The 21,585-nt window shown below is 53.5% G+C and overlaps 2 protein-coding genes across 9 annotated transcripts; both read right to left on the minus strand.

The window, feature by feature from the left end:
* Positions 1–389: 389 nt before the first annotated feature.
* On the minus strand, positions 390–8,074 carry LOC137443062 (rho guanine nucleotide exchange factor 17-like). Of its 8 annotated transcripts, XM_068142441.1 has the most exons (12): positions 7,242–8,074; positions 7,054–7,127; positions 6,263–6,444; positions 5,924–6,141; positions 5,493–5,739; positions 4,564–4,650; positions 4,057–4,151; positions 2,834–2,981; positions 2,392–2,476; positions 1,994–2,284; positions 985–1,119; positions 390–551 (listed from the first exon to the last, which is right to left on the minus strand). In XM_068142441.1, exons 6-10 carry the CDS (start codon positions 4,593–4,595, stop codon positions 2,282–2,284), a joined length of 363 nt encoding a protein of 120 aa, XP_067998542.1. In that variant the 5' UTR covers positions 4,596–4,650; positions 5,493–5,739; positions 5,924–6,141; positions 6,263–6,444; positions 7,054–7,127; positions 7,242–8,074; the 3' UTR covers positions 390–551; positions 985–1,119; positions 1,994–2,281. The 8 variants fall into 8 exon arrangements, 7 of the variants coding, with proteins under 7 accessions (XP_067998542.1, XP_067998505.1, XP_067998551.1 ...); XR_010987820.1 differs by having other exon boundaries at positions 1,994–2,476; positions 5,924–6,148; XM_068142404.1 differs by lacking the exon at positions 2,392–2,476 and having other exon boundaries at positions 4,084–4,151.
* A 698-nt stretch (positions 8,075–8,772) lies between these two features.
* Positions 8,773–11,417, minus strand: LOC137445614 (E3 ubiquitin ligase RNF121-like). The gene is made up of 3 exons (XM_068147519.1): positions 11,292–11,417; positions 10,198–10,352; positions 8,773–8,884 (listed from the first exon to the last, which is right to left on the minus strand). The coding sequence occupies exons 2-3, from the start codon at positions 10,350–10,352 to the stop codon at positions 8,773–8,775; spliced, it is 267 nt and encodes an 88-aa protein (XP_068003620.1). The 5' UTR covers positions 11,292–11,417.
* Positions 11,418–21,585: the final 10,168 nt, after the last annotated feature.

The raw sequence follows: 21,585 nt of genomic DNA on the forward strand, positions 1-21,585 counted from the left end.
CTGCGGGCTCTGCCACCACCACAGCCACCACTGCCACTCCTCCCACTCCCACACCACCAGACCTACACCATTAGGCTAGAACCACACCACCAGAATCTCACCACAAGAACCACAACACAAAAAACTCACCACCAAACCACTCCACCGGACCCTCTCCACAAGCCACAATGCCAAACCACACCACCAGAACCACACCACTAAAGCCAAAAAACCAAACCACACCACCAGAACAACAGCACCAAACCACGCCAGAAGAAGGAGAGCTTGAGCCTCATTCTGAGAGCAGGGGAAGAGGAGCTGGATTTCCTGCCGGGGATACCCAGGTGTCTCCAGCAGCAGGACTGGTTTAGGCTCCTGGCATGTCGATGGAAACACACAGCCACCTCCTCTCAGGGTAAAATAGTTTATTGTGGCTGACAACCTGTGGTCAGCTCAAATCAAAATGACATCAGTGCCAACAAATAAAAAATAGACATCAGTTCCCAGTGGTGAAAGAGCAGGAGATGTCCAGGCAGAAGCCCACGCACATCTGGTTGTGTTGTCACGAGTGGCTGGGAGAGACAAAGCAAAATCCAGAGTTAGTTCTACGGCAGCAGACCCAGCCCAGGAGATGTCCATGCACAGCCATCGGCCATGACAGGACACTGTCAAGCTGTGGAGACATGAAAGCCCTCCAGAGGAAACAAAGGGTGAAAGGGACACACAGAGAGGAAGAAAGACCATTTTCCATGACTGTCCACTGGCTTGCTAAAGCCCAGGAAAGAAAGTCCAGAGGCTCCAAACAAACCAACCCAGGCACACCCCCAAATGGCATCTGCTGACCCTTAGACCCTACACCTTTTCTACCTCACAGGAACTGCCTTGGCCTCATCAGGAGAAGCAGGCAGCTTCTTTGCTCCCACTCCACCTGGCCACAAATGACACGGCAAAGACTCCCACTCTCTCACTAACACAGGCAAAAGCCAACCAGACTTCTGAACCCACCTGAAGACTGAGGAATCACACTGGAAGATGCTCCAAGGAATTTCCCCTCGCTCCCCAGCAAGCCCCAGGCAGGCTGTGAGAGTAGGGTTCTCCTCCAGACGCCGCTGCCAGTGCCATGCCAGCCTCTTGTGGCTCCTGTGAAAAAGGCAGGAGCATCAACAACAGCTGCTGCTCACACAGGCACAAAGCCACTTGTTGCTGCAGCACTGCTGCCTTCTTCATGCCATCAGCTTCCTCTTCCTCTTGCTTCTTTTGCTGAGCTTCCAGCTCCTTTGCCTCCTTTGTCCTCTTCAGTGCTCTTTTTGCCTTCCCCAAAGCCTCTGTCTTTTCCAGGAGGGCTTTGTGCAGTTGGCTCCCCCGACTTTCCTGCCTGCTCACATTTAGGCTTGCATTCTGGGGGAGTTGAAGCAGGGCCGTGCTGACTGCATGCCAGTCAGTGATGCCCTCACTCAACTTCCCTCCAATCTGAGGCAACTGCTCTGCATGTCTCTGCAACTTGGCAGCCAGGTCAGACATCCAAAGCGGGGCAGGCTGGAGGTGGAACTCTGTGGCCCACTCCTCTACAGTAAACCATTCAAAAGCCTGGAGCTCATTCAAAAGCCTGACAGCTCTTAGAGCAAATGGCTGATGAGACACAGGCAAGCAAAAGAGGACTTTCCTTCCCCCAAAGGTCTCTGCCGGGCAACTCGGCACCAGCCGAGCGCAGGCACCCAGAGAGGAAAAACCTTGCGAGGCAGCAGCCAAGCCCAGAGACGTCTGGGAGTGCCTGGGGTGCAATATGGCATCATGGCCACGGCCGCTGGACAGTGGTGGAGCAGAAGTGAGGCCCTGAGCATCAACCACGTCCAACCCAGAACCCTACTCCTACAAAGTTCACCCCCTCAAACCACAGCCCCCAAGCACCACATCCAAAACCCGCTGGCAACCGCGACGGGCATCCACAGGAGACCCTGATGGGTACGACCGCAGTGGGCACCCACAGGAGCTGTGCCTCCAGCTGGGGACTCACCAGCCAGCATTTTGTGCACGGGAGGGGTGATGTCAGCTTCGGCCAACTGCTCGTAGCTGGTGGCGTGGTAGAGCCGGACCTGGGCACTGCTCTGCAGTGCCACCCAGACGCCGCTGCCCGCGCTCACCATGCAGGTGACGCCGCGCCCGCTGTCCTGGCCCACCTGGAGCATGTGCTGGGGGTGACAAGAGGCACAGCCATGCCAGTGAGGCTGCTGGGGGGGTTTCAGGCTGTGCCTTTAAAATTTCCCCACAGATCTTGAACAGAAAGCAGTCAAACGTCAACAAATCACTGCTGGGTGGAAAACGGGAAAATAAAGATCAGCTTTTTCATTTGCTTCCAACTGAGCTGCTCTGGCAAATTTAGTGTTGGGGGTGGGGGGGGAACTTTCAACCCACCACAATGCCAACAAACACAGGATCACAGGCTCCCAGGAGGCCAGGGGTTGGAAGGGACCTCTGGAGATCGTCGAGTCCAGCCCCGCTGCCAGAGCAGCACCATATAATCCAGCACAGGTCACACAGGAACACATCCAGATGGGGCTTGGAAGACTCCAGAGAAGGAGACTCCACAGCCTCTCTGGGCAGCCTGTGCCAGGGCTGTGTGACCCTCACAGTTAAGGAGGTTCTGCCTCATGTTGAGGTGGAACCTCCTGTGCTGCAGTTTACACCCATTGCCCCTCTCTATCCCAGGGTGCAGCTGAGCAGAGCCTGTCCCCTCCCTCTTGACCCCCAGCCCTCAGGTATTGAAAACCATTTATCAAATCCCCTCTCAGTCTTCTCTTCTACAGACTAATGGTCACCACCACCCCTCCAGACCTCCCACTGCTGCCCACTGTACCTCTTGTGCCAAGGTGGTGTGCTGAGGACGATGACTTGGCTGTGGCAGCCGCACCACAGCTTCCCGGCCACTGCCACCATCTCAGTGATGAGGATCCCTGGGGAGCCCAGGGACAGGCATTTGGAGTTTTGGGGGTCCCAGAAGCAGCCTGTGAGGGTGGTGGGAGTGGGCTTGGTAGTCAAAAGTCTGCCAAAGAAATCTCCATCTTCACCAAGCCATTAGGACCATCCCATGTTGTGGGGGGCGGAGATGTCCACCTCCAGGTCCTCAGCAAAAGGGGACATGAGCTGAAGACACCAGGGGATGCAAGCTGGTAGGCAGGGACCAGAAGGAGGAGGCACACCTCCACCTGACTCCAGTTTTGGGTCTCCAGAACCCTTCAAGGGATGTCATAGAATCATAGAATTGTCAGGGTTGGAAGGGACCTCAAGGATCAGCCAGTTCCATCCCCCCTGCCATGGCCAGGGACACCTCACCCTAGAGCAGGCTGCTCACAGCCACCTCCAGCCTGGCCTTAGAAACCTCCAGGCATGAGGCTTCTGCCACCTCCCTGGGCAACCTGTGCCAGGCTCTCACCACCCTCCTGGGGAAGAACTTCTTCCTAACATCCAATCTGAATCTACCCACTTCTAGTTTTGCTTCATCCCCTCCTGTCCTACCACTTCCTGACACCCTCAAAAGTCCCTCCCCAGCTTTCCTTCAGATACTGGAAGGCCACAAGAAGGCCTCCTCAGAGCCTTCTCTTCTCCAGACTGCACAGCCCCAACTCCCTCAGGCTGTCTTCTTAGAAGAGGAGCTCCAGCCCTCTGCTCCTCCTCGTGGATCTTCTCTGGACACCCTCCAGCACCTCCAGATCCTTCCTGGAATAGAGGCTCTGGAACTGGACACAGTGCTCCAGGTGTGGTCTCACCAGACTGGACTAGAGGGGGAGCATCACCTCCCTCAACCTGCTGCCCCTTCCCTGCCCCAGCCCTGGAGGTGTTCAAGGCCAGGTTGGATGAGGCCTCGAGCAACCTGGGCTGGTGGGAGGTGTCCCTGCCCATGGCAGGGGCTTGCATCTAGATGACCTTTAAGGTCTCTTCCAACCCAATAGGATTGTATGATTCTATGATACTATGCAAGCAGGGAAGCCACCAGCACCTCAGGCATCCCTCAACAAGGGGCTGCCCATGCCACCCACCCAACAACTATCCCTTTGGGGCTGCCTTTAACCCCACCAGTACCTTTGGATGTCTCCAGACCAGCCTCACCTGCCTCCCATTGGTACACAACAGGCTCCCCATTGGCCAAGGAGACAATAACTTGGTTATCCAGGTACCTGCAGGGAGAAGAACTCGTTGGCAACCAGATGAAGAGTCCCAGGATCACAGGACCACAGGATGCTAGGGGTTGGGAGGGGCCTCTGGAGATCAGCGAGTCCAGCCCCCCTGCCAGAGCAGCACCATAGAATCCAGCACAGGTTGCACAGGAACACCTCCAGATGGGGCTTGGAAGTCTCCAGAGAAGGAGACTCCACAACCTCTCTGGGCAGCCTGCTCCAGGGCTCTGTCACCCTCACAATCAAGAAGTTCCTCCTCGGCCTGAGGTGCAGCCTCCTGTGCTGTAGTTTACATCCCTTGCCCCTTGCCCTATCAACAGGGTGAAAGTCCTGCTTGCCCCCCCACCCCCCACCCCGAAGCACCCTGCTAGGCACATCCTAGAGCCAAAAGAGCTTCTTGCTCATCACTTACAAGATGCACATGACAGCAGCAGCGTGTTGCATCTTCACGCTGCTCTCCCCGTTACGGATGTTGTCCGAGGACTGCTACACGTGGATGCTGCAGGAGAAGAGCAAAGCTGGAGGCTCACCTGGGATGGGGGTGGGGAGGGGCCCATACCCCATCCATGGTCTGGGATGGAAGGGACCTCCAAAGGTCATGGCAGTTCAACCCCCTCTGCAGTTAGCAGGGACATCCTCAAGTAGCTCAGGTCGCCCAGGGCCCTGTCCAGCCTCACCTTGAATATCTCCAGGGATGGGACCTCAACCATCTCCCAGGGCAACCTGTTCCAGTGTTCCACCACCCTCATGGCGCAGAACTTGTTCCTAACATCCAATCTAAATCTGCTCTGCTCCAGTTTGAAGCCATTGCCTCTTCTCCTGTCACTGCAGGCCTTTGCAGTCTCGCTCCACCCTTCTTGTAGCCGCCTTCAGATACTGTAAGGTCACTCTTAGGTCTCCCCACAGCCTCTCTCCCATTCACAGAATCATAGAATTGTCAGGGTTGGAAGGGACCTCAAGGATCAGCCAGTTCCATCCCCCCTGCCTTGGGCAGGGACACCTCACACCAGAGCAGGCTGCTCACAGCCACATCCAGCCTGGCCTTAAAAACCTCCAGGCATGAGGCTTCCACCACCTCCCTGGGCAACGTGTTCCACTCTCTCACCACCCTCATGGGGAAGAACTTCTTCCCAATGTCTAATCTAAATCTCCCCTCCTCTAGCTTGGATCCAGCCTCCCAGTCCTATCACTCCCTGACACCCTAAAAAGTCCCTCCCCAGGTTTCTTGGAGCCCCCTTCAGATACCGGAAGGCCACAAGAAGGTCTCCTCGGAGCCTTCTCTTCCCCAGACTCAGCCCCAACAGCCCCAACTCTCTCAGCCTGTCCTCACAGGATACACACCAGCCATCCTCACAGCCCAACCACATGGAGCTCTCATGGCCTTCAGGGTCCAGGCTGAGGAGGTCCTCCAGGCTGCCCCAGGTGAAGGAGCCGCGGCTCGAGCGGCGCAGGGCTCGCCCCTCCGCAGGGCTCTCGCCGCGCCGGCTCTGCCCAGAGCGGCCAGTGATGGGCATGAAGCCAGCTTCTGGCTCTTCCTCTGAGCTCGTGGTCTCCACAGAGGCCTCCGTGCAGCTGGGGAGCTCTTCATCTGTGCAGGAGGAGGAAGGAGGAAGGAATGGGGGACAGAATCACAGAACCATCTGGCTTGGAAAAGACCCTCAGAGAGCAAAGAGGTCTCCCCTCAGCCTCCTCTTCTCCAAACTAACCACCCCCAGCTCCTTCAGTTGCTCTTCATCAGATTTATTCTCCAGGCCCTTCCCCAGCCTCCTTACCCTCCTCTGCACTGGCTCCTGCACCTCCACATTTCTCCTCTATTGAGGTGTCAAGGTGGCTCAAGGCCTCACCCAACCTGGCCTTGACCACCTACTGGGAGGGATTTCCAGGTCCTGTAGGATGCTTGAACCCAACACCAGCACCAAGTGCCTGCATCCCGCTCCTCATCTTCATGGTGGGGATGGCCTTGAGGAACTCTGGGTCCAGGCAGTTTTTGCTGGAAGCTGGGAAAAAAACAACTTTGGAGGATGAGGAAATGAGATGGATGGAGGCCTGCCTAGCCTGGCTTGTGATGCTGAGCCCACTGCCACATCCACTCCCCCGGCCCCTGCTCTTACCCAGCTTCTTCTTGGCATCCTCAAAGGCTTGCTCAAAGCAGAGCCTGGCATCGCATTGGAGAACTGGAAGGGGAAGGACTGGCTGCCATCAGATTTGGTGGTGCTGAGCTCCCCCTTGTAGGGGGAAGGCCATGCTGAAGGTCAGGGATTGCTTCTTGTGCTGCTATCCTGGTCCTGGTTACCTGGGAGAAGACACCAATGCCCACTTGCTTACAACCCCCTTCGGAGAGTTCTAGACAGCAATAAGGGTTTCCTCTGAGCCTCCTCTTCTCCAGGCTAATCAACCCAAGCTCCCTCAGATTCTCCTCATAGAGCTGGTGCTCCAAACACCTCACCAGCTTTCTTGCCCTTCCCTGGACACGTTGATTTCATGATCTGAAAGGTCTTTTCCCACCTGGTTAGTTCTAGTCTAGTCTAGTCTAAACCATTCTATTCTATTCTATTCATTTTCTCTTCATACTATAACTTCATCACCTGTGAGAAGAGACCACCCCCAGCCTCTCCACAATGTCCTTTCAGGGAGCTGTGAAGAGCAGTGAGGTTCCCCCTCTGCCTCCTCTTCTCCAAACTAACCATCCACAGCTCCCTCAGTCCATCTCCACCACATTAGTTCACCAGGCCCTTCCCCAGCTTCCCTGCCCTCCTCTGCACCAGCTCCACCACCTCCACAACTCTCCTCTATTGAGGTTCTAAGGTGGCTCAAGGCCTCACCCAACCTGGCCTTGACCACCTCCAGGAAGGGACTTACAGGTCCTGTAGGATGCTTGAACCCAAGCACCAGCACCAAGTACCTGCATCCCGCTCCTCATCTTCATGGTGGGGATGGCCTTGAGGAACTCTGGGTCCAGGCAGATTTTGCTGGAAGCTGGGAAAAAAACAACTTTGGAGGATGAGGAAGTGAGATGGATGGAGGCCTGCCTAGCCTGGCTTGTGATGCTGAGCCCACTGCCACATCCACTCCCCCGGCCCCTGCTCTTACCCAGCTTCTTCTTGGCATCCTCAAAGGCTTGCTCAAAACTGAACCGGGGACTGAGCTTTGGGAACTGGAAGGGGAAGGACTGGCTGCCATCAGCTTTGGTGGTGCTGAGCTCCCCCTTGTAGGGGGAAGGCCATGCTGAAGGACAGGGATTGCTTCCTGTGCTGCTATCCTGGTGCTGGTTACCTGGGACAAGACACCAATGCCCACTTGCTTACAACCTCCCTTCAGGCAGTTCTAGACAGCAATAAGGGTTTCCTCTGAGCCTCCTCTTCTCCAGGCTAATCAACCCCAGCTCCCTCAGGCTCTCCACATAAGGCTGGTGCTCCAAACCCCTCACCAGCTTTCTTGCCCTTCTCTGGACACGGTGACTTCATGATCTCAAAGGTCATTTCCCAACCTGGTTAATTCTAGTCTAGTCTAGCCTAGTCTAATCCATTCTAGTCTATTCTATTCATTCCCTCTTCCTACTATCACTTCATTACCTGTGAGAAGAGACCACCCCCAGCCTCTCCACAGTGTCCTTTCAGGGAGCTGTGAAGAGCAGTGAGGTTCCCCCTCTGCCTCCTCTTCTCCAAACTAACCATCCACAGCTCCCTCAGTCGATCCCCATCAGATTTGTTCTCCAGGCCCTTCCCCAGCTTCCCTGCCCTCCTCTGCAGTGGCTGTGGCCTGACCAAAGCTGAATCCCAAGGGATTAAGGAGAATTCCCTTGAGGCCCTAACATCTCCAGCCAGGAGAAGGTCAACCCTTAAAGCCCCAAGCCTTGAGGCCCCAACATCTCCAGCCAGGAGAAGGTCAACCCTTGAGGCCCTAACATCTCCAGCCAGGAGAATGTCAACCCTTAAAGCCCCAAGCCTTGAGGCCCCAACATCTCCAGCCAGGAGATGGTCAAGCCTTGAGGCCCTAACATCTCCAGCCAGGAGATGGTCAAGCCTTGAGGAGCAGCAGCTCCAGCCAGGAGATGATTAACCCTTGAGGAGCAGCAGCTCTGGCCAGGAGAAGAGCAGGCCTTGAGGAGCAGCAGGTCCAGCCAGGAGAAGATCAAGCCTTGAGGAGCAGCAGCTCCAGCCAGGAGAAGAGCAGGCCTTGAGGAACAGCAGCTCCAGCCAGTTGAAGATCAAGCCTTGAGGAGCAGCAGCTCCAGCCAGGAGAAGAGCAGGCCTTGAGGAGCAGCAGCTCCAGCCAGGAGAAGAGCAGGCCTTGAGGAACAGCAGCTCCAGCCAGTTGAAGATCAAGCCTTGAGGAGCAGCAGCTCCAGCCAGTTGAAGATCAGGCCTTGAGGAGCAGCAGGTCCACCCAGGAGAAGATCAAGCCTGGAGGAGCAACAGGTCCAGCCAGAAGACCATCCCTTGAGGACCTAATACCTCTCCCCTGGCCCTCCCAGGGAGGAGAGGCCATGCCCAGAATGACCTCCTCCAGCAGCTGTCCAAGCCAAGGGCTATTGCCATGAAGCCATGGCCACTATCTTCTCCTGCTTGAGGTCCTTCGCCTCCCAGCCCCTCCCAGGAGCTGGAAGCCACCTGAGATGTCCTCACCTGAACAACAAGTTGAGGCCAAAGAGGGTGAACATCACAGCCATGTAGCCCACGATGCCTGTGGCATAGCTGATCTTGTAGATCAGGAGGAACCATTTGTAGACCAACCTGAGGAGGAGAAGGAACCCAAGGAGGTCAGGAGCCAGCATGAAGACAATCCATTTCACCACCCACCCCCTAGATTAGAACTGCTTCTGCTTCTCCTGAAGGAGACCAGCTCCAGAAGGTCCTGGAAGGAGCCAGGAGGGACAACTGAGGTAGAGGATGGAGGTGAGGGGAGGACAAGCTGAAGGTCACAGGCTTCATACAGTCATGGAATGGTCTGGGTTGGAGAACACCTTGAAGGTGATGGAGGCCAAGCATGGCCCCAGCACTGCCCCAGCACCACCACCACAGGGCCCTCAGCACCACAGCTTCCCAACCCCTCCAGCCATGGGGACTCCACCACTGCCCTGGGCAGCTGCCACAGGCCTGGGCACCCCTCAAGGGGCACAAATTGCTCCTCAGGGCCAAGCTCAACCTGCCCTGCCACAACCTGAGGCCATCTCCTCTTGGCTCAGCCCTCAGGAGCAGCCCTTGAGCCCCAGCTGGCTGCAAGCTGCTCTCAGGGAGCTGCAGAGAGCCACAAGGTCTCCCCTCAGCCTCCTCTGCTGCAGCCTCAACCCCCCCAGGGCCCTCAGCTGCTCCTCACAACTTCTCCACAGCCTTCTCCTCCTTCCCCAGACCCCTCCCCAGCTTCCTTGCCCTTCTCTGGTCCTGCTCCAGCCCTCAAGGTCCTCCTGGCAGGGAGGTCCCAACCCTGCCCCCAGGCTTGCAGCTGTGGGCTCCCCAGTGCCCAGCCCAGGGGCACAATCCCTGCCCTGCTCCTGCTGCCCACACCATTGCTGCTCCAGCCCAGGCTGCTGCTGCCCTCCTTGCCCATCTGGGCACCCCCTGCCTCCTCTCCAGCTGCTGACACCAACCCCCCCAGGGCCTTTCCCCCCAGGCACTTCCCAGCCCCTCTGCCCCCAGCCTGGAGCCTTCCTGGGCTTGCTGTGCCCCAGGGGCAGGTCTCAGCCCTTGGCCTCAGTGCCCTCATGCCAGGTCACTTCCCAGGGCCATCAGAGCTTCAAGCTCCTCATTCAAGCCCCAGGCCTGCAGCTGCCAGGGGCTGCTCATGGCCTTCACTTCCCAGCCCCAAACCTTGGCATCTCCAGATGCCCCAAGCACCTGGATTGCATGCCAGGAATGCCCTTGGTGATGCCACCAGCCCCCCAAGGGTAGCTCTCCAGGTCCCTCAGGTCTCAGGCTGGCCACCAGCAGGTGGTCCAACACCCCCACAGTTCAAGGCAGAGGAGGTGGGGGAGAGAGGTCCTCCAGCCGGGTTAACCTTGAGGGTGAGGAGCTGCCCTCCTCCAGAGGCTCAGGAGCCCTGTACCCACCTGGGGGTTGTCTGTACCAGAGGTTTCCTGGTTGCCCTGAAGGTGACAAAAGCTGTGACAGCTGAGAAGAGGACCCAGATGACCAGGAACCTCCACCAGTTGAGCTTGATGGTGAAGTAGAGGGGCACCACCCACACCTGGAAGAGGGTCACCATCTGCAGGGACAGAAGGAAAGGGTTTGGGAGACCCCAGACACCTCCTGCTGGACCTTCTCCTGCCACCCTCCAACAGCTTGGGAAGAGCACCAGGACACCCAAGAAGGTTTGGGTGGTGACAGCCTCAGAGCTTGGCCAAGGAAGCAAAGAGCTGGAAGGAGAACACAGAGGAGACCCCTCCAGAGGAAGGCTGTGGTGAAGGCACATTATGCCCCGATACTGAATCTTGTCCCAGCATGTGGGCAAGTTCCCCCTCCTCCAGGAGGAAGACAAAAGCCAAGGCATTAGCCAGGCTTGCACGCACCCAGCGCATGCAGCGCTCGTGCTGACACCAAGTATGGGCATAAGCCTCGCTTCACGCTTTCTATAGGCTGAAGCCAGTTGCTTATGACAGTGCCCATTGGCCAAGCCCAGCCTCGAGGGATCTATAAGTATCACCCCAGTTGGTGAACACGTTGCCCCCTCATTTACTTTGTCTGTGTGCTAGCTCGAGAGAGCAACTCTCGAGCTGCAGCCTTCGCCATTGAGCTTATTGTTATTAGCTTCTGTTATACATGCACGCATGCTGGAAGCGTCTGCGTAGTGAAGAAGCACAGAGGGAGGACCTTTGCTGAGCCTGAGGAGCTCAACGTTGCTGCAGCCAGCCGTGCCGACCGGGAGAGCCCATCGTGCCACCGGAGGACTGGACTGACCCCCGAGGGTAAGATCTGCCCAGTTACCGGGGAGAAGGGACTCGATTGATAACCGAGTCCACGTATGCCTAGCATCGAACCGGGACCACTCTGAGAGTCCTGTTACTCCTTTAAGCTCGGTAAAGAGAATCCGCCGCCTAACGCAGCCGCATTCTCTCCCCGAGGCTGTTTGCATCAGCCCTGAGACTCGCCGTGGTTGGGCCGACCCCCGTAGCCTCGCCTGCTTCCCTCGTTCGAGCCCACCTACCGGCCGCCGTCGTCCCGCCCTGCCGTGCGAGCCGACTCCTGAGGGCCGACCCCACGGGCCGACCCCTGTTGTCTGAAGGGAATTGAATATCGTCCACGTGCTTTCCACCCACTAGCACTCGGTTCAAAGGATCCGCGTCTAGCAGAGTAAGCGCTGACGCATAGACAGATTATAATATTGCTGTGTAGAGCCAGAAGCCGCCCGCGTCCCGCCGAGTCTCCATCTAGTGGCCAAGCGGCAGAACTGCACCCTTCCTTATATAAATATAGAAAGGGTTTCTAGATAGTTCAATTACGTTCTAATCATAACACTAAGCCAGTTGTGGAATCTATTTCACGAACGTGCACTGGAACATGTATATAAGTTGGTGATTAATCGGTTATTAATAGTTTGGTAATTAATAAAATAATATTTTTCATAATTCATAAATTCATAGTCATAAATTTCATAACCTCCTCACCACAAAGGCAGAGAAGATGATCCACCTGAGGCTGTCCTCGGGTGGCTTTGGTCTTGCCAGAGGCCATGGCCCAACCACCACCAGTGGTGGCTTTGAGCTGTGAGGACTTCCAAGGTGAAGAGCATGGTTCAACCTATGCCACCCAGCAGCTGGTCCAGAGCCCCAGGGAGGTGAAGCCTCCTCCTGGTCCTCCAGAGCCCCAGGGAGGTGAAGCCTCCTCCAGCCTGGAGAATCCACTTGGCAAAGTGGGAAGAGACCCTCAGAGGTCCTCTTCTCCAACCTCCCTGGGACATTTCCAAGCAGAGGAGGTCAAAGCAAGTCCAAGGCAGCTGAGGCCTCCCCTGTGGCAGCAGCCCCCAGGGCTGGGGGTTTGTCCTCTCCTGGGAGGAGCAGCTCCAGGGGGGAGCTTCAAGCACTGGGTGACTTCCTCCAGCCCAGACTCACCTCCAGCGCTCCTCTGGGGACAAGTGGGAGAGGTCAACCTGGGCAAGGAAGAAGAAAGCAGCTGCTGGAGATCAGGGAGAAGGCCTCCAGCCCTCAGCACCATCTCCTGGAGGGCCTCCAAGCCTCAGCACCCCCACCCAGGGGACCTCCACCCTCAGCACCACCCCCCAGGTGTCCTCCAGCCTCAGCACCACCCCCTGGAGGGCCTCCAGCCCTCAGCACCACCCCCTCCTCCCTCCCAACAGAGAGGGGAGAAAAGGAAGGATAAATCCACCAGGCAATGATTTGGAGTCAGCTTGGAAGTAGAGAGGTAAAGAGTTGTCTTTAAACAATATATATATATGTAACAATAACAGGAAAGGTTCTCAAGGGCAAGGGAGAAGGATGGATGGGAGTGGGACAAACAAAGGGACAAATACAAAACCAGTCTTTCTCTGAGGAGGCAGCAGGGAGAAGGATCAGGTGTGACCACGTGGCAGAGGAGCAGGAGGGCAGCTGCAGTGGCTCTCATCCAGCAGAGGCAGGAGCCAAAAGGAGAGCCAACAGCTACGATGTCCTGCTTTTTCTAGCCTAGCTGGGCAGGGAGGGGGGAGTGGAACAGACTCAGCTTCCCGGGGGGCAACGCCCTGCAGGGAGGGCAAAGTCCCCTCAAGCCCTCCACCCTGCTTGGGTTTTTTGTTCCCAGAATGGGCATTAACCTAACACAGGAGGTTTTGGGGGAATTTGTCAGCATTTGGCCAAGTTCCTCTTTGGAGGTTTTGTTCAGGATTTGGGAGGTTTGGGTCAGGTTGTGGGGGGTTGGTGCAGGATTTGGGAGGTTTTGGGTGGAATTTGTCAGGACTTGGTCAGGTTGTGCCCAGGTTTGGAAGGTCTTGGTTAGAGCTTGGGAGGTTTGGGTCAGGCTGTTGGGGGCTTGGGAATGGATGGAAGAAGTGTTGGGGGCAATTTGGTCTGAATTTGGCCAACTTCCTCCCTGGGTCTTTGGGAGGATTGGGTAAGGATTTGGGAAGTTTTGGTCTCGTTTGGGCCAGGATTTGGCCAAGTTCTGTACAGCATTTGGTAGGTTTGGGGGGGAATTTGTCAGGCTTTGGCCAAGTTCCTCCCTAAGACTTTGGGAGGTTTTGGGCAGGATTTGGGAGGTTTTGTGGGGATTTGGGAAGGCTTTGGTCTGTGGATTGAAGCAGGGTTTGCCAAATCCTGCCCAGAATTTGGGAGTTTTTGTTGAGGATTTGGGAGGTTTGGGCCAGATTGTGGGGGGTTGGTGCAGGATTTGGGAGGTTTTGTGGGGATTTGGGAAGGATTTGGCCAAGTTCCTCCCTTTGACTTTGGGAGGTTTTGGGCAGGATTTGGTCAGGAGTTGTTCTGGCTTGGGCCAGGAGTTGGCCAAGTTCATCCCTAGGACTTTGGTAGATTAGGAGAAGGATTTGGGAGGTTTGGGTCAGGATTTGGGAGGTTTGGGTCAGGATGTGGGAGGTTTGGGTCAGATTGGAGGAGGTTGGGACAGGATTCAGCAAGTCTTGGGGGATTTGGTTTGGCTTTGGCCAACTTCCTCTCTTGGAGTCTGGGAGGTGTTGGGTAGGATTTGGTCAGGAGTTGTTCTGGCTCGTGCCAGGAGTTGGCCAAGTTCTTCTCTAGAAATTTGGGAGGTTTTGTTCAGGATTTTGGGAGGGAATTTGTCAGGAGTTGGTCAGGTGGTGCCTAGGTTTGGGAGGTCTTGGTTAGAACTTGGGAGGTTTGTGTCAGGTTGTTGGGGGGCTGGGATAGGACTGAGGAATTTTTGGGGGGAATTGGTCAGGATTTGGCCAAGTTCCTCTGTAGGACATTGGGAGGTTTTGTTCAGGATTTGGGAGGTTTTGTGGGGATTTGGGAAGGATTTAGTCTCTGGATTGAAGCAGGATTTCGTCACATCCTGCCCAGAATTTGGGAGGTTTAGGGAAGGGTTTGGGCGGTTTGGGTCAGGTTATGGGGGGTTGGTGCAGGATTTAGGAGGTTTTGGGGGGAATTTGGCCTGGATTTGACCAAGTTTCTCCTTGGGTATTTGGGAGGATTGGGTAAGGATTTGGAAGGCTTAGGTCAGGTTCTGGAGGGTTGGTGAAGGACTGAGGAAGTTTTGGGGGGAATTCGTCAGGCTTTGTCCAAGTTCTTCCGTGGGATTTTTGGAGGTTTTGGGCAGGATCTGGTCAGGAGTTGTTCTGGCTTGGGCCAGGGCTTGGCCAAGTTCTTCCCTAGGGCTTTGGGAGGTTTGGGGCAGGACTCAGGAGGCTTTGGGAGGTTTTGGTGTGGGTTGGGCCAGGGTTTGTTCAAGCTGAGCTCAGGACTGGGAAGGTTGTGCTCAGGATCTGGGAGTTTGCGTCAGGTTCTGGAGAGGTGGGGAAGGATTGAGTAGGACTTTGGGAGGTTTGGGGAAGGATTTTTTCAGGAGTTGTTCTGGCTTGGGCCAGGGCTTGGCCAACTTCTTCCCTAGGAGTTTGGGAGGTTTAGGGAAGGATTTGGGAGGTTTGGGTCAGGCTGTGGGGGATTGGTGCAGGATTGGGGAGGTTTTGGGGGGAATTTGTCAGGAGTTGGTCAGCTTGTGGCCAGGTTTGGGAAGTCTTGGGTAGTGGTTGAGAGGTTTGGGTCAGGTTTTTGGGGGTTGGGACAGGATTGAGGAGGGTTTGGGTAGGATTTGGGAGGTTTTGGTCAGGTTGTGGGGGGTTGGTGCAGAACTGAGGAAATTTTGGTGGGAATTTGGTGGGAGTTTTGGGGCAGGATTTGGTCAGGATTTGGTGTGGGTTGAGCCAGGATTTAGCCAAGTTGTGCCCAGGGTTTGGGAGGTCTTGTGGGGATTTGGTGAGGATTTGGTCTCTGGATTGAAGCAGGATTTGGTCAGATCGTGGCCAGAATTTGGGAGGTTTTATTGAGGATTTGGGAGCTTTAGGTCAGGTTTTGGGGGGTTGGTGCAGGATTTGGGAGGTTTTGTGGGGAATTAGTCAGGAGTTGGTCAGGTTGTGGGCAGGTTTGGGAGGTCTTGGTTAGAGGTTGGGAGGTTTTGAGGTGTTGGGACAGGTATAAGAAGGTTTGGGGATTTATTCAGGATTTGGCCATCTTCCTCCCTGGGATATTGGGAGGTTTTGGTCAGGATTTAGGAAGCTTTAGGGGGAATTTGTTAGGCTGTGTCCAAGTTTTTCCCTAGGACTTTGGGAGGTTTTGGGCAGGATCTGCTCAGGAGTTGTTCTGGCTTGGGCCGGTACTTGGGAAGTTCTTCCCTAGGAGTTTGGGAGGATTAGGGCAGGATTTGGGAGGCTTTGGGGGGAATTAGTTGGGATTTGGTCAGGTTGTGCCCAGGTTTGGGAGGTCTTGGTTAGAGCTTGGGAGGTTTAGGTCAGGTTGTTGGGCGGTTGGTGCAGGATTTGGGAGATTTGGGGGGGATTTGTTCAGGATTTGACCAAGTTCTTCCCTAGAAGTTCGGGAAGTTTTGGGAAGTATCTGGTCAGGAGTTGTTCTGGCTTGGGCCATGACTTGGCCAAGTGCTTCCCTGGGAGTTTCGGAGGTTTTGGGAAGGGTTTGTGAAGGTTTGGGGAGCTTTTAGTCTGGGTTGGGTCAGGATTTGGTCAGGCTGAGCTGAGGATTTGGGAGGTTTTGAGCAGGCTGTGGTCAGGCTTGGGCCAGGACTTGGGCAAGTTGTGCTGAGGCTTTGGGAAGTGTTTGATGCTTTTGGTGAGGGGCTGGGAGGTTGGGAAAGGCTTGAGGAGGTTTTGGGAGGTTTTGGTGTGGATTGGGTGAGGGTTTGGTGAGGTTGAGCTGAGGATTTGGGAGGTTTTGGTGAGGTTGTGGGGAGTTGGGGCAGGATTGAGGAAGTGTTGGGAGGAATTGGTCAGGATTTGTCAAGTTCTTCCGTAGGGCTTTGGGAGATTTGGGGCAGGACTCAGGAGGGTTTGGGAAGTTTTGGTGCGGGTTGTACCAGGGTTTGGCCAAGTTGAGCTGAGGACTGGGGAGGCTGTGCTCAGGATCTGGGAGTTTGGGTCAGGTTCTGGAGAGGTGGGGAAGGATTGAGGAGAAGGACTTTGGGAGATTTGGGGAAGGATTTTTTCAGGAGTTGTTGTGGCTTGGGCCAGGACTTGGCCAAGTTTGGGAGTTTGGCCTAGGAGTGTGGGAGGTTTTGGGCAGCATTTGGGAGGTTTGGATCAGGTTGTGGGGGGTTGGTGCAGGATTTGGGAGCTTTTGGGGGGAATTTGTCAGGAGTTGGTCAGCTTGTGGTCAGGTTTGGGAAGTCTTGGATAGCGGTTGAGAGGTTTGGGTCAGGTTTTTGGGGGTTGGGACAGGATTGAGGAGGGTTTGGGTAGGATTTGGGAGGTTTTGGTCAGGTTGTGGGGGGTTGGTGCAGAACTGAGGAAATTTTGGTGGGAATTTGGTGGGAGTTTTGGGGGCAGGATTTGGTGTGGGTTGAGCCAGGATTTAGCCAAGTTGTGCCCAGGGATTTGGGAGGTGTTGGGAAGGATCTGGTCAGGAGTTGTTCTGGCTTGGGCCAGGACTTGGGAAGTTGTTCCCTGGGATTTTGGTAGGTTAGGGGAAGGATTTGGGAGGTTTTGTGGGGAATTTGTAAGGATTGGTTCAGGTTGTGCCCAGGTTTGGGAGGTCTTGGATAGAGCTTGGGAAGTTTGGGTCAGGTTTTGGGGGTTGGGACAGGATTGAGGAAGTTTTGGGTGGAATTTCTCAGGGTCTGGCCAAGTTCTTCCCTAGAATTTTGGGAGGTTTTGGGGAAGGATTTGAGAGGTTTTGGTCTGGTTTGGACCAGGATTTGGCCAAGTCCTATCCTGGATCTGGGAGATTTTGGGCAGGATTTGGGAAGTTTTGTGAGGATTTGGTGCAGGATTTGTTGCTGGATTGAAGCAGGCCTTGGTCAAATCCTGCCCAGGATTTGGGAGGTATGGGTCAGGTTATGGGGGGTTGGTGCAGGATTTGGGAGGTTTTGGGGGGAATTTGTCAGGAGTTGGCCAGGTTGTGGGCAGGATTATGAGGTCTTGGTTAAAGGTTGGGAGGTTTGGGTCAGGTTTTGGGGGGTTGGTGCAGGATTGAGGAAGTTTTGGTGGGGATTTGTCAGGATTTGACCAAATTCCTCCCTGGGACTTTGGGAGGTTTGGGGAAGGAATTGGACAGGAGTTGTTCTGGCTTGGGCCAGGACTTGGCCAAGTTCTTCCCTAGGACTTTGGGAGGTTTTGTTCAGGATTTTGGGAGGTTTTGGGGGGAATTTGTCAGGATTTGTTCAAGTTCCTCATTGGGACTTTGGGAGGTTTTGGGAAGGATTTGGGAGGTTTTGATCTCATTTGGACCAATTTCTTCCCTGGGATTTTTTTAGGTTTTGGGAAGGATTTAGTCAGGAGTTGTTCTGGCTTGGGCCAGGACTTGGCCAAGTTCCTCCCTGGGACTCTGGGAGGTTTTGGGAAGAATTTGGGAGGTTTTGGGGTAATTAGTCAGGATTGTATCAGGTTGTGGGCAGGTTTGGGAGGTCTTGGTTAGAGCTTGGGAGGTATTGGGTCAGGTTATGGGGGGTTGGTGCAAGATTAGAATAAACCTTTATTAGAATAAACCAAACCAGGTTGGAAGAGACCTTCAAGATCATCGTGTCCAACCCATCAACCAATCCAACCCACCCAAACAACTAACCCATGGCACCAAGCACCCCATCAAGTCTCCTCCTGAACACCTCCAATGACGGCGACTCCACCACCTCCCCGGGCAGCCCATTCCAATGGGCAATCACTCTTTCTGTATAGAACTTCTTCCTAACATCCAACCTGAACCTCCCCTGGCGCAGCCTGAGACTGTGTCCTCTTGTTCTGGTACTGGGTGCCTGGGAGAAGAGACCATCATCAGCCTGTCTACAACCTCCCTTCAGGTAGTTGTAGAGAGTGATAAGGTCACCCCTAAGTCTCCTCTTCTCCAGGCTAAGCAGCCCCAGCTCCCTCAGCCTCTCCTCATAGGGCTTGTGTTCCAAACCCCTCACCAACTTTGTTGCTCTTCTCTGGACTCGTTCCAGCAAGTCAACATCCTTCCTAAACTGAGGGGCCCAGAACTGGACACAGTACTCGAGGTGTGGCCTAACCAGTGCAGTGTACAGGGGCAGAATGACCTCCCTGCTCCTGCTGGCCACACTCTTCCTGATGCAGGCCAGGATGCCATTGGCCCTCTTGGCTGCCTGGGCACACTGCAGGCTCATGTTAAGCCTACCATCAACCAGCACCCCCAGATCCCTCTCTGCCTGGCTGCTCTCTAGCCACTCTGACCCCAGCCTGTAGCTCTGCATGGGGCTGTTGTGGCCAATGTGCAGAACCCGGCACTTGGATGTGTTAAATCTCATGCCGTTGGATTCTGCCCATCTGTCCAGCCTGTCAAGGTCCCTCTGCAGAGCCTCTCTACCCTCCAGCAGATCAACTCCTGCCCCCAGCTTGGTGTCGTCAGCAAATTTACTGATGATGGACTCAATGCCCTCATCCAGATCATCAATAAAGATGTTAAAGAGCACAGGGCCCAGCACTGATCCTTGGGGCACACCACTAGTGACTGGCTGCCAGCTGGATGTGGCACCGTTCACTACCACTCTCTGGGCTTGGCCCTCCAGCCAGTTCCTAACCCATCGCAGTGTGCTCCCGTCCAAGCCATGGGCTGACAGCTTGGCCAGGAGTTTGCTATGGGGGACGGTGTCAAAGGCCTTGCTGAGGTCCAGGTAGACTACATCAACAGGCCTCCCCACATCCACCAGGCGGGTCACCTGATCATAGAAGGAGATCAGGTTGGTCAGGCAGGACCTGCCCTTCCTAAATCCATGCTGATTTGGGAGGTTTTAGGGGGAATTTGTCAAGAAGTGGCCAAGTTCCTCCCTAGGACATCAGGAGGTTTTGTTTAGGGTTTGGGAGGTTTGGGTCCAGTTGGGTGGGGGTTGGGATAGGATTGAGCAGGTTTTGGGTGGATTTGTCAGGATTTGGCCAAGTTCTTTCCTAGGTCTTTAGGGCATTTTGGGTAGGATTTGGGAGGTTTTGGTCAGGTTGTGGGGGGTTGGTGCAGGTTTTGGGGGGATTTGGACAGGCTTTGGTTTTGGGCAGGATTTGGTCAGGATTTGTTCCAGCTTGGGCCAGGACTTGGCCAAGTTCCTCCCTAGGACTTTGGGAGGTTTTGGGAATGGTTTGAGAAGGTTTTGGGAATGGTTTGAGAAGGTTTTGGGAGGTTTTTGGTCTGAGCTGAGGATTTGGGAGGTTTTGAGCAGGCTGTGGTCAGGCTTGGGCCAGGACTTGGGCAAGTTGTGCTGAGGCTTTGGGAAGTGTTTGATGCTTTTGGTGAGGGGCTGGGAGGTTGGGAAAGGCTTGAGGAGGTTTGGGGAGGTTTTGGTGTGGATTGGGTGAGGGTTTGGTGAGGTTGAGCTGAGGATTTGGGAGGTTGTGGTGAGGTTGTGGGGGGTTGGGGCAGGATTGAGGAAGTGTTGGGGGGAATTGGTGAGGATTTGGCCAAGTTCTTTCCTCGGACTTTGGGAAGGGTTTGGGAAGGACTTGGGAGGTTTTGGTCTGGCTTGGGTCAGGTTCTGCTCAATATTTGGAAGGTTTTGGTCAGGGCTTGGTCAGGAGACAGCTCTGGGAGGCTGTGAGGTCCTCTGGGGGGATCCCCTGATAGTAATCCTCAGCAGGATTATTAGCCCTATTGGTATTAGCACACTATTAGGTGCTTTATTATTATTACTATTACTCCTACTACTAAGACCGGTAGTAGTAGTAGCAGGATTATTAGCCTCATTATATATTATTATAAGCAGGGTTATTAGCTCTATCAATTATTTTCAGCAGGACTGCCAGCTACTACTAGTATTGCTATTAGGTGTATTATTAGTCATTAACCAGAGAATTAGCTCTTTTATTAATTATCTACAGGATTATTAGCACCATTACTCAATGTTAGTAGGATTCATAGCTCTATTATTAATTGTTTCTATTACTAAGATTCTTAGCCATATTTTTCATCAATATTAGCAGGATTCTTAGCTCTTTTAAGCATTAGTATTAGTGCTGTTATTAGGTCTGTTATTAAATATTACCATAACTAAGATTATTAGCCATATTTTTAATAGGTATTAGCAGGATTCTTAGCTCTATTAATTATTATTAGCAGGATTAGTACATCTATTAATAATTATTGCCATAGTTAAGATTGTTAGCCATATTCTTTATAGGTATTAGCAGGATTCTTAGATCTATTAGTTATTCTTAGCATTATTATTAGCTCTATTATTAATTATTTCATTGTTAAGATGATTAGCCATATTGTTTATAGGTATTAGAAGGATTGTTAGCTCTATTAGTTGTTATTATTAGCAGGAATATTAGCTACTTTATTATTACCATTATTGAGGCTATTAGCCATAGTACTTATCAATATAAGCAGGATTATTAGCTCCCTTGATTGTTATTAGCAGGAATATTAGCTCTGTTCTTTATGGTTAGTGCTACGTTTTATTAGTAGTAGTAGTAAGACTCTTAGCCATGTTATTTATCATCATTAGCCTGATTAGAGCTCTAGCATTAATTATTACTGGTGCTGTTAGCTCTGTTAGTTATTATTAGGGGGTCTTTTAGCTCCATTAGTTTTTGCTGTTACAATTATTAAGACTATTAGCCATATTATTTATCATTAGGATTATTAGAGCCATTAATGATTAGTAGCAGGACTGTTTGCTGTATTATTAATTATGGGCAGGATTGTTAGCACCATTACTCAATATTAGCAGGACTCTTAGCTCTATTAGCAATGATTTCCGTTATTAGGAGTATTAGCCATGTTTTTTATCAATATTGCCAGGATTCTTAAATATTACTATTAGTGGTATTATTAGGTCTATTATTAAGTATTTCCACAATTAAGATTGTTAGCCATGTTATTTATCATTATTAGCCTGGTTATAGCTCTAGTATTCATCATCAGGACTGTTAGCTCTATTATTATTAGGAGGACTTTTAGCTCTTAATAATAATAACAACAACAACAACAACAACCCCAACCCCACTGCAGCCATGGTGTTGATCCCTCCCAGCAGGATCATTAGCACCATTCATTCTCAGCAGCAGGGCTATTAGCTTTAGTAATCCTTAGCAGGACTCTCAGCTCTAGGAAGAAGGATTTGGAGGACTCGGTGCCCAGGGTCTGGGAGGTTGTGGTCAGGTTGTGGAGGGTTGGGAAAGGATTGAGGAAGTGTTGGGGGGAATTGGTCAGGCTTTGGCCAAGTTCCTCCCTGGGACTTTGGGAGGTTTGGGGCAGGACTCAGGAGGCTTTGGGAGGTTTTGGTGTGGGTTGGGGCAGGGTTTGGCCAATTTTGGCCAAGTTGAGCTCAGGACTGGGGAGGCTGTGCTCAGGATTTGGGAGTTTGGGTCA

This window comes from Melanerpes formicivorus, unplaced genomic scaffold (genome assembly GCF_026170545.1).
Source record: "Melanerpes formicivorus ecotype bairdi unplaced genomic scaffold, bMelFor1.0.p_v2 SCAF_1, whole genome shotgun sequence".
Taxonomy (NCBI): domain Eukaryota; kingdom Metazoa; phylum Chordata; class Aves; order Piciformes; family Picidae; genus Melanerpes; species Melanerpes formicivorus.